Source organism: Motacilla alba, chromosome 3, assembly GCF_015832195.1.
Source record: "Motacilla alba alba isolate MOTALB_02 chromosome 3, Motacilla_alba_V1.0_pri, whole genome shotgun sequence".
Taxonomy (NCBI): Eukaryota; Metazoa; Chordata; class Aves; order Passeriformes; family Motacillidae; genus Motacilla; species Motacilla alba.
Window position 1 is genome coordinate 65,626,844 of NC_052018.1, and position 16,222 is coordinate 65,643,065.

Consider the following 16,222-nt stretch of genomic DNA (forward strand, 5'->3'; position numbering starts at 1 on the left):
AAAAATGATCAGGGTGAGACAATGCACAGAAACACCAAATAATTATGAAGTGATCAGCAGAGTAACCAATTAAGTTTTGAAAATTCTGTAGCAAATTATTTTCCTGTTTTTTCAGAGCACTTAGTCACAGCTTCAAGTGAAAAAATGTACAGCAAGTTCAAGTCTTTAACTGATCATCAGACCAACACACATACAAAAAGCATAATTTAATTATCATCTTTTTGCTGTGAGTAAGCATTAACAATGAAATATTTAACTGTCAAAAGTCTTTATGAATATCTAAAGGCCTAATACAAATATCCAAACTATTAGTAAACATTTGTAATTTGAAGTGTTAACAATAAGACATTTAATAACTCTGCATTAAATCTAACAAGCCTTTTCTAGAAGAATATTAATTTACATTCATTCTTTCTAACAACTCTTTGTACAATAAAAAAAAATTAGATTTGTATTTTTCTGCTTCCCTTTCCCACCCAATGACCCACATAGTTTTGTTCTCAGACTGAGCTAATAGCCGATCAAGCCTGATGGTAAAAATCCTCTCAACCAAGGGTCCAAGATCTTGGTTTCAGCATCCAGCTCAAATTCTCTTTGGGAAAAAAAAAAAAAAATCCATGTTTTTGTATAATGTGCAAAGTGCAACTTTTATCCAGTGCCATCAGAAGTGTGTGCTGCTATGAACATCACCAAAGCATAAATCAGTAAAAATTAAGACTTCTCAAATTCCAATTGCTCTCTTATGGACAAAGGTTAGATGATGTCTACAGGAATGACAGCTCGAGTGGATTTTATCCTGGTGCTTACTGGGTCAGGTACTTGTCAATTTCATCAGGTCAAACCAATGTTTTTACTCAAGTTCTTCAGTTTCCTCTGTAAAAAGTTCAGCCAAATCTGCCACTGTCAACACTGAGGCTTCTGACTGTTTCATGGAAGAGCTCGTGTGGCTGTGGAAAGAATTGCACGTGGGTATCAGAGAAAGAATCAGTGTAAGAAATGAGCTGTGTGCACTGAAGACAGAGCACACAGCTCAGAGTCAATACCTGCTCAGCTTTGAAGCTCAGCAGGAAAGTACGCCTTCTGTCCAGGAAACACACTCATCAGCTACTGCTCCTGCACATTCTAAGTAAGATAAGAAGTCCATCTTCTGTCCCCAAATGTGGTCAACACCAAACACTGCAAAGGCAGCAGAACATGGGCTAATCCACCTTGACCTCTTAACATTTAAGGGATTTACTTGAGCTTCCAAGCATGAGGTTTAATATTACTTTCAAAACATTAGCTCTCATGGGATCATTCAACCACTGTACATTTATCCAAATTTTATGTGTAAAAGTAGTGCTACTTCACAGATAAGGAGAATAAATCATTCTTGAAGAGCTAAAACTGGAATCTTCCATAACTACAGCCAAAGATGTGCATGTAATTTTTAGTTTCATTACCTGCAACAGGCAAAATTTCCTTAAACTGAGGCCTCCTCCTAGATTTGTCATGTGTATACCATCTGGTTAAAAGGTACAAACCTCTTACACTATCTGGATAAAGAATGTAAATAGCATTTCTGGTCCCACTCCAATCCATCAGTGCTTACAGATTTTGGAAAGATAAACCACAGTGAGAACTGCTTTCTGTGTCTGCACACCAGCCTCATGTATGACTCAGCATCTGGGCAATGCTTACACGGACTGTGAAACCAAGAAGTGTGACACAGCACCGTCGGACGAGGTTTGTAGGATTAAAAAAATGAAATAACAAAAGAAAGAACCCATGTCCTGTGTTAAGAGTTTATAACATATTGTTGCTCTAGTGGCAGGCTTAGTGCTACTCCATCAATTGCAATGTTTTTATACCAATGAAAATAGGTAAACTGAAAAGATAAATCATACCATAATACATAATTTATTACTTGGGCTTTTATGAAATAAAATACACAAAACATAACCAGACTATTTTCCAGAGAATTAAACTACCTTAAGCTGCAAGTTGCTGGAACCAGGTTAAAACTTTTGAAGTCTTAAAACTGTTTTGCCAGTCAAAGCAGTTTGAAGAACAGTTAAAATTTATATATAAGATATACATTCCTAACCATAATAAAAGTAGGGTGGAGAATCACCTTTTCATTTTCAGTGTAATAATGACATTTAAAAAAAAATTCAACACATACCTTCTATCTACAGTTTTCAGCATAGTCTGCATTCTCTCTTCTATTGTTGCTTTTATCAGGAACCTATGAACAATCGTAGATCTGAATGTGTTCAAAAAAAAGAAAATGCCACCATAAGTGAGCAGAAGTTGTACTGTTACTGCCAAAGTTTATAACTATATTTTGTCTCACACTAATTCTATTAAAAGTGTTGAAAATATAAGAAAATATTGTTGAAAATATTGTTGAAAAGAGGAAAATATTTCTGGTTTTTAAGAAATAAATGTTAGAAGTGATTAGTAACTTCCACTGATGTTTCAGAGTGCTTAATGCTTCCCTGTAAACACACTTTCACTTTACTGATCACACACTAAATGCATGTAAGCTGTATTAGCTAAAATTCTAATGTAGATACAGGGCAAAGTTCTGCTTTCTCTGTCCTTGCTAGAAACATTCCTCCAGAGCCTAAAGAAAAAGGAGTTTTGCCCACTGGTTATATACAATGTTCATACTTCATTGTCACAAATTATTCCAAGAGACAAGAGCTCAATATGATGAAAAATTAAACCTAATACCCAGAGTTTTATTCATATTATTTTTGAAGACAGCAAAATATAACAATTTTTTTAAAAACAGAAGTCAGTAACTGTAGTCAGTAAACACTGGTAAAATATAAAACCCAAAATGTCAATAAACATGCCACAGAATGAAAATTCCATTTATGAAATAAAATTTCAAAAAAGAAAGCAGTAATTTAGAAAAGTGACACGTACCAAAAAGTGAAATGGAAAAAAGTCAGATCCAAAGATAAAAATGAAAAAGCACCCCATGCTCCCCAGTATAAACATTTTTTCAAGGTAAGAACCCTTGAAAATGCTTAGATGGTTTTCAGGTCTTAGGTTGAAACTCTGACAGGCAACATTTCACAGAAGAATACAAGGGGAATGCTTTTGGATTCACAGGCAAAGGTCTACCCCCAAAAAAGAGAAGTAAACAAGAACTGAACTGGTAATAGTTGCACCAGTGACACTAAACAGGAGTATTTCCTAATGCTCAGTGTACTTGGAACACAGACCTTTTTAAAAATAAGCCTAGCTAAAATCTTAATTCTTAAGAAGTACAATGTATTGTTGGTGGTTTTATTGCAAGGTTTTTGCCACACCTTTCATGCCAGCATCATGTAGAATTGCAGAGTGGGCTGTTGCAATCAATCTTTCCCTCACAGTTATAATTCTATGCCTTCACAGTTAATTCAAAATCTTTACCAACACACAAATATCCACCTGTTGATAAACATTCTTTCATACGCATGCTACTTCATGTCCTCCTCTCTCTTTGCTTTCATTTCCAGAACACAACCCCCACTATTATTCTATAGTATTGTTATTCCAGAATTGACTGCAGCTATTTTTCTTCTTCATTTACTGGGCTTTAATTTTTTTTTTATTATGTTACAAGACCTTAGAAAAAACACATACATCTCATATGTTGAGGACATACTTTCTAAAACCTTTTTGAAGTGTTCAATACTACCTATGTCAGAGCAACACTGAAACAAACAAGAGACATGCAAACTCATTAATTTCTTCAAAAAGACAGGGGTGAGGGCAGAACTGTGATTTATAAACTTATCAGTTCTCATGAGAATGTGCTATAACTTTATTTTTGGAAAAGAAAACCCCAACTAAAAAAAGCCCCAAAACAAGGAAACAAAAAAGCCCCAACAATTTATGAAGCTCCTAATCTGGAGCGGAGAATGACCAGTTAGAAAGAGCCTCTCAAGGAAACTCAGGCCACGCCTGAACGTAGCCATGTATGACATTAATGATGAGTTGCTCGGACCTACAAAGCTAAGACATTTCTGGACATTTTTGCAAGCAGAAGTCCAAAGTTAAAAACTAAGGCATCAATGGCACACATATAATATGGCAGCAGCTGAACAAGACTTTTTCAGATCTATTCTGGACCATATCTAAACCCTTGAACACAACTGTAAATCTTACTTTGTTTGGCCAATACGATGCACTCTGCCAATGGCCTGTAGCTCATGTGCAGGATTCAGAATAGGCTCCACGAGCAGAACATGAGTTGCTTCGATGATGTTTAATCCATTGGAACCAGTGTGAAGAGGCAGCAGCAAAATATTGATGTTGGGATTGTATTTAAATGCAGACAGGTTTTCCTAAAAGGCAAACATCACAGCAGTGTGACAAAAGTTACTCAATGCAGTGTGTGGGGGAGAAGACTACATTTTCAACAAATTATGGCAGCTAATACTGCTGGCAATCTTTGCAGGTCTGTCATTCCAGAACAGATACATGACAGTCTCAGGAAGGCATGAACTTCTTGCAACACTGATCAGTGTGTCTCATCCTTAACTTCCATGCCAATGCATCTTTCTCAAAAGTGAATGTACTGTTTATCTCCAAATGTTTTAAACTAGGACTTTTTGAGATTATAATTTTTAGAATGAATAAATTGGAGATCAAAACTTCTGCCATACAAATGTGCTGCTTTTATAGTTTCTGAAATGAAGCAACAAAGTAAAAAGGATCAGATTAACTTCTATGAACTATGTGATTTTCCCACTGAAAATAATTTAAGAAAAATATCCTTTATGTACCTGAAATTTACTAATTCCATTGATCTGAGAAAAAACCATGTTGTTGTCATACAAAGCTTTTGAAATTATATCCAACACATCTTGCCACTGTAAAAAAAAACAAAACAAAACCACACAACACAATAAAAGTAACTCAACATTACAAACAGCAATGACAACTAAAAAATAATAACTAGCTTCCCTAACAAAGAGTAGATTTCAAAACTTTTCAAACTGCTAGGATTTGCAATTTAAAAAAAAAATGTGCTAGAAACCAAATCTTTCATAAAACTAAGTAAGACAGGTAATTAGAAAGATCAACTTGAATAAAAGAAATTTGTAGCCATTGCAAAAACAGTTTTACAATGTATCAAAAACATCTGTATATCACATTTAAAATTATCTAGAATTTCTACAGCTTCCATACAAATCTAAATTTGCCGTTTAAAGAAAGAAGCTTTCACATCTGCTGACTATGATCATTATTCTTGTTCCAGTTACAAGACCTGCCCTACAAATCCTCAAAAAAATCAAGTGGCTGTACAAAGTGATTCAACATTTTGGTAGCTAAACTAGTTTCTGAAAATATTATGAACGCTTTAAACTCAAAACACACATGCAAAGACAAAACAGAAAATGGTTTTTAATACCGTTGAGAAAACTAAGGACTTAGCCCCTGGATCTTTAAATTGAATTTTCTTCAGTGTTCGGACCACAGCTTCAACTTTGGTGGAGTGACTTCCCTTTGAAAAGTCAAAGAAGCACATTAGTAAAGTAGGATAGTAAAAAACTCCTTCCACATTCATTGCTTTATTAAATGATGTTATATCAGGCCTCTTACACATCTTACACAAAGTTAACAATGATCAGCCTTGAGGAAGGCAGGTTAAGTAGCACTGAACTACTTTCACCTCTCCCTTATAACACACTGCATTAGGATCAGGAGTGTATACCAGCATGAGCAGCACTTGGAGGAATGAAGTGCCCTGCAGACACACCTTCTAGTTCTGCATGAGGCAAAACAGATGGCCCACGTAGGGCAGTGGCACCAAATGTGCCCAATTAGGCCTCCTGCAGTTTAACTTTGCGGCACAGTCTTTAGTGAATGTCTCAAATGCACATTAAAATTTCCCTACCTTCACACCTTTTTAAAATGGACCAAGAAAAAAACCTACCTGAATGGTATTTATGTTGCTTTTGTTTCTCATTCTGGCAACATCAAACTTACGTTCAGTACTATGAAGCTTGTTAATTATATTTAAAACAGTATGAAAATTGTAAGTATAATTAATTATTAAATGATGGTGAACTGCAATAAAAACATCTTTCCATTCTGCATTCAGAAGTATTTCAGCACTTAATGAATCCAATACTTTATTCCATATCTTGTCCATTTTGATTTAGGTACTCTTCCCTTTCCCCTTATGTCAGCGAGAAGATACAATGAGGTACAATTCTTTTTCCATCTCCTTCAGTATGTACTTTCTACTACAGCAATTTTATGTCCTCATGTCTTTTTTAAAGAAGCCTTTACTTTCTTACTACACACATTGTCATTTCAAACTGTGCTAGATTCAGCAGGACAAATACTGTTTTATTTCTGTCTGCACCTGTCTTTTGAACATTGAATTAACTATGTTGGCTCACTACAATGACAGATCAAATTTACTGAAGTCATGCTGCGTGCAGAATTGGCTGGGAAGGATGTCAGCAGTCTCAGCACAAGCTGGGAACCACTCACATGTTGGGCAGCTAACATGTGAAAGACTTTCTGCAGACTGTTTTACCAAAGGCTGCAGTAACCAGAACCATTTTATTACCCAGGGTCCTCCACAGTGATTCCAGCTCTGCAATGTCACAGACATAGAAACTAACCAGCTTTCTTCATGTCATTTCTGTTGCACCTGGTAGACACTGATTGCTTGCAAACAGTCAGATGGACAATCAGAAATGCTTATGCTGGCAGGTCTGAAAAGATGACACACTTGCAGCCCTATGGCTACTGCCTGCTAATCATGAACACCTACAGTTAGGAGATTCAAGACTAACTTTTAGGACTTCCTATATAATTCCAGGGTCATTTATGGCTTTTCCAATACTATTCATCTCTGATTCAGTGATCACAATCCTGGCTAATATGTTCTAGCTGTCTTTTCCTCAGACACTGTTTTTAGACCTTATCACAGGTTCTATTTTCCCCTGCTATAACAGATAGCAGCTTTAGCCACTGTTGTTGATTTTACCACCCTTCAGATTCCTGTGACTCAGGTGTCACAAAGGTGACTTCGTACAAGATCAGTAAGGGGAACTATGGTGCAGAAAAGAACAGCACAATGCTCAAAGTGGTCACAGTATTTTTGCTCTATTTTTTAAACAAGATAACTGTATAAAGTTCTTCATCTCTATGTCTATATTATGTTAAATTATATTATACTTATTGAACTTACAAGTGACTAAAACTTTGGCTCACAGCACACACAAAGATCTCAATTTTGTTCTCTATGGAGAGATGAAACTGACAGAAACACTCTTGTTTTTCAGTCTGTCTTAAAAAATGGTATCCTACTCACAACCCCTACACCATGAGTCTGCCATTTTATTAAATATTCAGATGACTATTGATAAAGAAATTGGCTAAATCAAATGAATTATGGAACAGTTAACATTAGAACCAAAACTACCCTCTAACAAACAATTTCTGTCTCAGATGACAGGCTGGCAACATCCATTGTAATACTGAGCAGACACAGGAAGCTTTTACAAAACCAAAACATGCAGGGATGCCAGTAATCTCTCTCTCAGTATAAAATGCTTCCATTTACAGTAGTCCTTTTGCATCTAAGGCATTATGTTAAGATGGTCAGTGTCAGTAACACAGAGTTAGATAGAAATAAAGAGAGGTAGTGAATACTTTAAGAGACTGGAGGAATTGAGAAAGATCAGATTAAAATATAAACACTGAATAAATCACACTATTTTAATATCTGTTCTGAAAGATACTGATCTTAACATCAGTACTCTATAGAAACCATAGTATGTTAGTTATTCTTTGTAGACTGTCCTTTAAAGGAATATGAAGTGGAAATTTTTAACAATGTTGCTTGTTTAGGTAGTAAATACAGTGAAGCTACATTGTACATTTTTAATTTTTCATTAACTAAGAATAAGCTTTGCTCAAGCAAATTCGCACAGAATTCATATTTTTGGTTTATTTTTGCTTGTTCAAAGTTTTTGATGCAGAAATACTTCAAGAAAACACTACAACTCTTTACACAGGACAGCAGATGACATGTTCTTTCAGTGTCTTATTTATGAAATTTGGTTATTCTGGTTATTTTTTAATGTAATTTATGAAACATATTTGAAATTTTGTTAGAAACAGGGTGATATCTCTAAACTCTATATAGAATTAATATGTAAAAAGCCCTGCATGAAGTTGTGTTCTAAGAAGCAGCACTTGAAAAATACAGCCTATTTACTCCCCCTGGTGCCACATACTGTCAACTACTTAAATAATTTGAGTTAGGAATCATCTACGCATAAAATGGAATTCCATTTGCCCAGGGAGGTTGAAATAACTAGTGTGAATGTGGTAGCATTGTCTTCAATATAGGATAGCAACTCGAGAAATTGTGCAAGGTTCAAGGAGACTTGCACAGATATCATGACAGTCTGTCAGCACAACTACTTATTATTTTTAATTACACTAATCAGATTAAAATTATGACAAACATTACAATCATATTTTAATCCAGCTGTATCATAATAATATTTTGAATGAAAGACAGCAATATCATCTAAACCAAAGTATTATCAATGTATTTTATCTTTGCATTTTAGCCCAAAATCCTCTATTTTTTCTACAATTGCACTAAACACAGGGGTTTGGTTTCTGTAAGACAATTCTACAAGACACTCATGCAGTGCAAACATGTACCTATACACTAGATATGTGTCAGTATTGCTAGAGACTCATGGAGATGCTGTCTCTTCAACCCAATGAAAACTCTCCTTTAGTAAAAAAAGCAGATCCAACAGTGCAATCAGGACTGGATACCTACATGTTTGTGTCTAGAGGCTTTGTCATTAGGACAAACTGTTTATAAAACTACATAGTACACTTGTCTGCCTAAATGCAGCATGCTACAAAACACAACAAATATGCACTGCTGAAAGTTTGGGCCACAGAGCTCCTACAAACAACTCACCTTTACAGGAATATCATCCTCCTGATTTGCAGCTTCTGCAGTGAAGACATAAGATATTTCTTTATGGGATGTTGTCTGCCTGCAGATGGCACATTTAATTGAGCTGCGGCGGGTGCCAACGCTGTACTGCTGGATGATGATTGCTATGCACTCATTACAGAAACAGTGCCCACAGGTCAGCACTGCCCACTGTGCAGGAAACAAAAAACCCAACACAACACAGCTTCAGTTTTGGGCCAGTGCAAAAGAAAAACAGTGTACTGATCTATGATAAATTGTATTTTCTTAGAGAAATTACATTATTTTCATTATATTCATCAGACTAAAGAAGAATTTTACAATTGTTGAGCTCCAGCTGCTAAAAAGCCTGAATTTTAAAGTTTTCCAGCATAGAGGCATTAATGATCTAAAGGAAGCCTCTGAATTTATTGTTCATTGTTTGCATTTTCTCAGTTTTGAACTTCAGGAAACACATCACAATCTTCCATTTCTATGAAAGATGATTCTTAATGCCTTATATGTAAACACAGATTAAGGATTTACATACTTTTTAAAAATTACAAAAGCGTTTTTATTTGCCTTCCCTACAATTCTTTATCTGTGCATTCCTATTAGACTGGTCTTCTTTAATAAGTGATAGAAAAAATGCTTTAAATTTTCCCTACTGGTAAGTCCAAGGCAGCATCTTTGGACTTAAGAAAAAAGACTTTATACAGTGTCTTAATCTCTTTTTGACAGAATGTATGTGAAAAAAGATTGCATTGCAGAAGCTGTTCTCCCCTTGTGAGCCTAGAGCATCGACATGTCAGTTGGAACCTTCCATCACAGAGAAGCAATTTGTAGACTAGTAGTTTTGAAATTCAAAATAATATCTTTTGCTGTACTAGCCTGTTCTTTAGGCCATTCCAGGAGGAAAAAGTAGAAGTTTTCATGGGACCAAGTAGCGAAGGGATTGACTAAACCACTGGTTATCAAGCAGGTCTTTTAGGCTTTGTAAGGTTTTTTCAATTGTGCAGAAACAGAATGAGAAGTATTTTAAAAGTTCTTTGCAACATGAAAGCTGCTATCATCTAAAGAAGCAGTCTTGCTGTTAAGAAAAGATAAAGAAAGAGATGATTTTCCCTTTCAGTGAGCTCTACCAGCTCTGAGATAAAGAATAATAGCAATTAACAGGACTAACAGCTGTTCTCTGTAAAAACCTGTATTACTCTTGGAAAAAGAGCACAGAGGGGATTTTGGAAAGATGGCAGGACAGCAGTTCATGCTTACATATGTCTATAATGCAAAGAGAAGCTAAACCTCCTTAAAGTAGCTACCCTATAGGAAAGAGACAATTTAGTTTTACCATAATGAGTCCTTTTATGTTTTTCCCTAATGCATGGTAAGTCAAGTTTAAACTATGGCTTTGTACTTTATGATATAGATTAAGTCTCACTTGAATTTCAACTCCTGCACTTCAGCAGGGAAAGAAATTCACATTGCCAGTATTCATTCTATTGGATTTTGCTACTGTCTGCATATGTAATATCCTTTTATTTAGAATAAAAAAATACTATCAATAAGAACAATTACAGTAAAATACAATAGTATACAATGGAAGTTTACCTACTTCTTCTTTCTGTTAGCTTATAAATGGGAAATAAATCTTTCTGCTAAAAGTATAACTTCAGAGTTATAAAACAATCATGAACCCACATTTTGGAACACTTAAGCAGCTGTCAAAAGCTAAAAGAAGTAGAGGAGCTTGCATCTGAGAAAGATGTTATTTCAGGGGAGGGGCTGGCTGGTACAGCTCATTTTCCCTGTTTCAATACAACATTCATTTAAAAACAGATCTTGACAATTTGACACATGACTGGCTCAGCTCCAGCTAAAGATGTTCTAAAAGTAAAACCTGCTGAATAAGTATCTTACCTGTCTTCCCAGTTGACGTGCACAGATTGGACATGGTTCTGGGTTAACTCCTCCAGTAGTTTTGTCCTGAGACTATAAATTAGGAAAAAAAAATACAAGCTTTGTGTTTTGTTATTCTATATTTAAAACAAGCTTCTAGAAAAAAATGAATAATGAAGTCCTTAAAAGAAAGCAAATTAAGCCAAAATACTGTCTGAGCAAAGTAAAAACATATCCATGTACTCAAGTCCATCTTGTGGAGTTAAGAAACATGTCACTTATGGTAAACAAAAGGAGCAATTTTCATTCTGCAGTCTTTCTGATGGCATCTGCAGCTCTATAACAGCTCTGAAAAATCCTGGTAAAATACAAGCTGCAAACAAGAAACTCCACATATTTTCTATCAGCTTCACATGCTTGCAAAAATTTTGCTTAACTATGCTTACTTGCTTACTTTAACATAAATGCACTTACTCAAACATTATGATTAAAACAACATATCATACGTGTAGGTTGTCTGTTTTGCTTTTTTTTTTTTTTAACACTCACTTAAACTCCAGACATTATTATCCTTCTGTTTCAGGTAAGCTCTTAGTAAAATACCAAAGGTATACAGAGACGGACATAATTTTGTAAGACTTAACATGGCCCAGCTAGTTTTAATAAAAACTTTACACATCTGAAACTAGTTTATAGTTTAATAAGTATGTAATTAAACAGGTAGCTAAAATACATAATGCAATAAATAATTTTATGAGCACACAGTAACACAAAGAACAGCACACTGAATTTTAAAATGTAATGAATCTTCACAGAAAATACAATTTCTTTAAGATGGAAGTTTAAAATAAAAATAATGGTAGATTTCTTCCCTTACACAGGTAAACAGAGTACATCACTTAGGTAAAGACCAAGGAACCATTAATCTTACTTTCTCCAGATTAGTGAGGTACAGAAGTTGTCCTAATTTCTTTTGAAGCTGTGATTTGGCAACTGCCTTGTCATTCAGAAGTTTCACTCGATTTTGCTCTACCTATGCAAACAACATTAAATATGTGTTAAAAAGGGAAAAAAAAGTTAAGTTTTACAATAAGGCCTAAATTATTTTTTGTGAAATTCAGCTGAGTAATTTACGGGTGACAGATAGAAAAACAGCTCACGCTGGAAATTTAAGATGTGCTTCTCCTCAAGCAAAATTGATTATCTATTCCTTTCCTGTACCCAGTATGAACACAGCACCATGAATGGGCTGAGATGCAAAATTGCTTTTTATTGTTTTACTTACATTACTGGTTCTTTACAGAAACAAAATTAAATTAAAATAACCCGAATTTTCAGAAGTTTCTTTTGAAGTTCCTTCAATTTATCATCTCTTTTCTTACAATTGTGTAGATATATACCAGAATTAACTGCGGGCTCCAAAAACAATGCGTAAGAGAATTATTTTCTTTATCTTTCTTAGAAATTTCCACTTTTGATTTAACCTATACAAAGACAGAAACATCAAGCTGACTTTTTTTAAATTAATTACAGCTGATAGCAGAGAAGTTTAATACTGCAGAAGAGGCAGGCACCTGAAGGATGAAAGCCAAAGAAATGGGTGTTTCTTTTATGGCTGCATATACATGCATAAATCTTAAGATCTTATTAGGCATTTGTTAAGCAAAGTGCTCCTTTTTAAAAATTGTTTTAATACAGAGATGAAATTTATTTCCTTATAGAAAGAAACAATTTTATCTAACTCAAGCTCACAAAAAAGAAAAAGCACAAAATGCGTCTAAAGAAAATACACTACTATTGGTGCAGAAAAAATTTAAGAGGTTAAATCAACCCAGCATTTTCTCTATCATCATAAACAGAGTCAGGAGTAGCTCAGAAATTTCAAAATACTGAAAGAAAGATTTTTCTTTGATGTGCTTATTTCTGTTTTATATAGGCATTTGTGAAAAGTATCAATATGGGTTAAGGAATCAGGTCAACTTAATTTTCCACCCAGCTTAGAAAACTGGGCAATTGTAGAAGAAAAGAAGTTGCTGCTGCTGAAAGGACAGCAGTCTCTTGGAAACATGCCACTCTGTCAGAAGGCTAACAAAAATATATCAGAGTAACAGTTACTAGCTCAAAATGGCCCATGTACTTAATGTAGAAATAGGTAAGAATTCTAAATTCTGCCAAGCCTGTCTGAAATGAAAACAAAGACACATTATAGATATTATACATAGATCCAGATGCAGATTTTATTTTTGTAGGAGGTAGGTTCCTTCAAAAAGAAACCACTCTTTCCTGCCCAGTACCCTACCTCATGTGGCTCTATAATGTGGAGCACTGGTGGGTTTGGTTTTGGCTCATCAGGGTGCCGCACTCTCAGCCGCTCAGTCGCCATTGCCAGTTCATCAATAGCAGACACGTGATCCCTAAGCACCATCCAATACTCATGAAGTAACTGCAAGAAAAACCCCAGCAAGTGAACAGCAGAACTGAACTCAGTTACACTTCCATGACTCTGCCATACCACGTAAAATGAAATGTTTGATCACCCTGTAATTTACTGTACCTTATATTCCTTTTTCCATGCTTCAAAGAGTTCCAGGAATGCACTCCCTTCTTCAGTTAGCCTAGCATCCATTCGGTGAGCTTTGGCAAAGGAAAGAAGAGCTTTCAAAGCACGCTCAGTTTCACTGGTTGCCCAGAGCCCTCTGCTTGTGGTGGGCAAACGGTCATCGACAAGCCCTTCTTGGTCTTCTATCATCTCCTCAAATATTGCCATTTGGCCTTTAACACTTCAAAACAAACCAAACACAGCACTTAGCACCGATTTTGTACTTCCACATCCAGCTGTACTTATTCATCATCTATTTCAGCCTTCTTATATATGATTAAAGGATAATGCAAACCAAGAAAATATAAACAGCTGTTTTATTACCTAATCAAAAGCTTGCTTTGAACACAGTGACCTTGGTACCAATCCTCAGGCCATTGTGTCAGCCCCAAATCATCTATAGCTTTTGTAAAGGCTTACACATCTAAAACATCTTTCAGTAGTTATTAATGTCACATTCATAAAAAAAAATTCAATTCTGACTTTTTATATAAACAAGAATTACAGTTAAACTCGGATGCAAAATTTGCTGTGTATTGCACTGTGAAAGAACAGTACAGCTTCCCAGTTCTCTCCTTGAAAAGTAATGCCAATTTTAAAATAATCCATTCTTCCTGATTCCAGCAGTCATGAAGCAATAGAACTCCCACTGGTAAAGACTTCTCAAAATGTTTTTTCAGTAACCTCAAGACTTTTCAATCCAGTTTTGACATTGTGAGATATATGAGAGAGAAAGGTCCAAAAGAAAGCATGCAGAGAGCTGTAATTTCTGCCTTTCAGTACTGCCCACTATGTGCACTTCTCTGACACCCCGTGCTGGTGTCACCCTTCTTTCAGCTTCATCCTGTCTGATTTCTCTTCTCTCACTGTAACATCGAATGAGGGTGGTATTATAACACTTGCAGCTGGACTGCAAATAAATATTTGCACAAATAGGAGTATGTGCCAAATTAGCATACTTGTATTTATACACATGCTTTTTGAATATGTCACCACTTCATTTCAGATGTATGGTCATACTATAGTGGCTTGTGAGAAAGTGGCATGTATTCATTCCTTGGACACCCTTTCTTCAAAGGAAATTTACATAGAAAATTAAACCTAATAGAACTGCTATCAAAGCCATCAGCAAGAAATCTCTGTCATTTGGTCATAAACTTATTTCAGACAACATAAACCAATCCAACTTTCACTTTTTCTAACAGTGAAAAATTTATAAAGCTATGAACTTACCTATGCATAAAGAGCTTTGACTCATATTCTGTGAACAATTCGTCAGCCTTACAAAAGACACAGCTGCAATACAGAAAATTGAAAACAGAGGCAGTCAATTTCATCAGAAACCAAATTGTCATAAGTCCCTATTCCAACATAGAAACTACACAAAATTCTTAAAAAAGAACAAAATAACAGTCATACGTACACTAATATAGCTGACACCAGAAGATTTTATAAAAACAAAACCAAAGGTCATGATTCTAACAAATAGATCTGTGATATCTGTGTATATACAGTTTCTAAGTACAGAATAAAGGCTTCAGTATGTTATTTCAAATAAAGGAAAATTTAGAAATACACATTTGAGGTATATTTTCTGTTTTCAAGACCTACTTGTTAAGTGGCAGTCTAACAGGTCGCAAATGGCAGATAGTGGCAGCCTCAATAACCTGCTTAGAAGGAGGCCCTTCTAAGTTCTTCACTGCTTCTCTTACAATCTTCTGGAACTTTTTCACTTCATCCAGCTGGGTTGTGAGTAGGTATTGAAGGCCTCTGCAGTCACGGAATCTGATTTAAAGAAAAAGGGAAATTACTGTACACCAAGAGACAAAATCCAAACTTGATTCATTATTTTAAAGTAGAAGAGAAGTAGCTAAATAGCAGTCTAGGACAACATACAAAGTTGGTACCACAAGCAAATGCTTATTCCTGCTGCATGCAGTGCTGTCAGAAATCACCCCAGTGTATCCCCAGAGCTAATGCCTGGTATCTTTAGAAAGACTTTTTCCAAGACTTGAGAGTTGTGGCCAAATACCAGTAGTGAACACCAACCTGCAACATTCTGGTCCACAATGCAGATCTATTAAATGGAAACCACTGTACATACAGTCTTACTTGTGTCTGCTGGCCAACAAAATGATTTTCAATGCACCTGTGCAATTCACAACAGACACATGCACACATCACAAAAATACACTTCATTCAGAAAGTTAGCTTTCAAAGTAAAATTTATTAAATGGACATAACAGTAAACTATTCTCCTAAAACCTAGCTGTCTTCTGTGATTGGAGGGGTGCTGCAGTAATGAACACAAACAGGAACACAAGTTAAGCACTTCCCCCATTATGTTTTTACTGAGAGCAGAAGTCTCTTGCTGAAAGAAAGTGCACCATTCCTACAAGGTCTGACATTGATGTACAAGACTGTGGCTCTACACAATATGGAAAGTTTGATCCAAAACATACGTTTTGTACAGTGCAGAGAGCAAAGCACAGGTTTAACACTACTAAAGCTTAGCATTCAATATTACCTACTTCAGTAATATGCATTTTAAAATAACATAAAAAAAGTTTGCCTAACCAGGTAGTCTGAAAATAGACATAAATTGCAACCACAAGTCTGCTGTTAATGTCAATTGCCAAAAAATAGCAGCTTTATAAAAATCTCCCTCACTATACCATGGATTAATCATATCCAGTACTTAATTCAGAGTACTTGTCGCTTCCACCATTGACCAGCAGAACTTGATACAACACTGTTTTTTAAGTTTTATCTCATAT

General features: G+C 35.4%; 1 protein-coding gene across 2 annotated transcripts in view; it reads right to left on the reverse strand.

Annotated features, from left to right (window-relative positions):
• Positions 1 to 249: 249 nt before the first annotated feature.
• The window catches only part of SHPRH (SNF2 histone linker PHD RING helicase), a 46,473-nt gene continuing 30,500 nt past the window's right edge, over positions 250 to 16,222 (reverse strand). For both annotated transcript variants that reach the window (XM_038132234.1, XM_038132233.1), the window contains exons 19-30: positions 15,057 to 15,230; positions 14,679 to 14,741; positions 13,401 to 13,626; positions 13,146 to 13,289; positions 11,778 to 11,879; positions 10,868 to 10,939; positions 8,954 to 9,142; positions 5,396 to 5,488; positions 4,767 to 4,853; positions 4,147 to 4,325; positions 2,165 to 2,245; positions 250 to 947 (exon numbers count right to left, since the gene is read on the reverse strand). In XM_038132234.1, the coding sequence (XP_037988162.1) occupies positions 851 to 947; positions 2,165 to 2,245; positions 4,147 to 4,325; positions 4,767 to 4,853; positions 5,396 to 5,488; positions 8,954 to 9,142; positions 10,868 to 10,939; positions 11,778 to 11,879; positions 13,146 to 13,289; positions 13,401 to 13,626; positions 14,679 to 14,741; positions 15,057 to 15,230 (1,507 nt within the window). In that variant the 3' untranslated portion in view covers positions 250 to 850. The remainder of the gene's footprint in view (positions 948 to 2,164; positions 2,246 to 4,146; positions 4,326 to 4,766; positions 4,854 to 5,395; positions 5,489 to 8,953; positions 9,143 to 10,867; positions 10,940 to 11,777; positions 11,880 to 13,145; positions 13,290 to 13,400; positions 13,627 to 14,678; positions 14,742 to 15,056; positions 15,231 to 16,222) is intronic.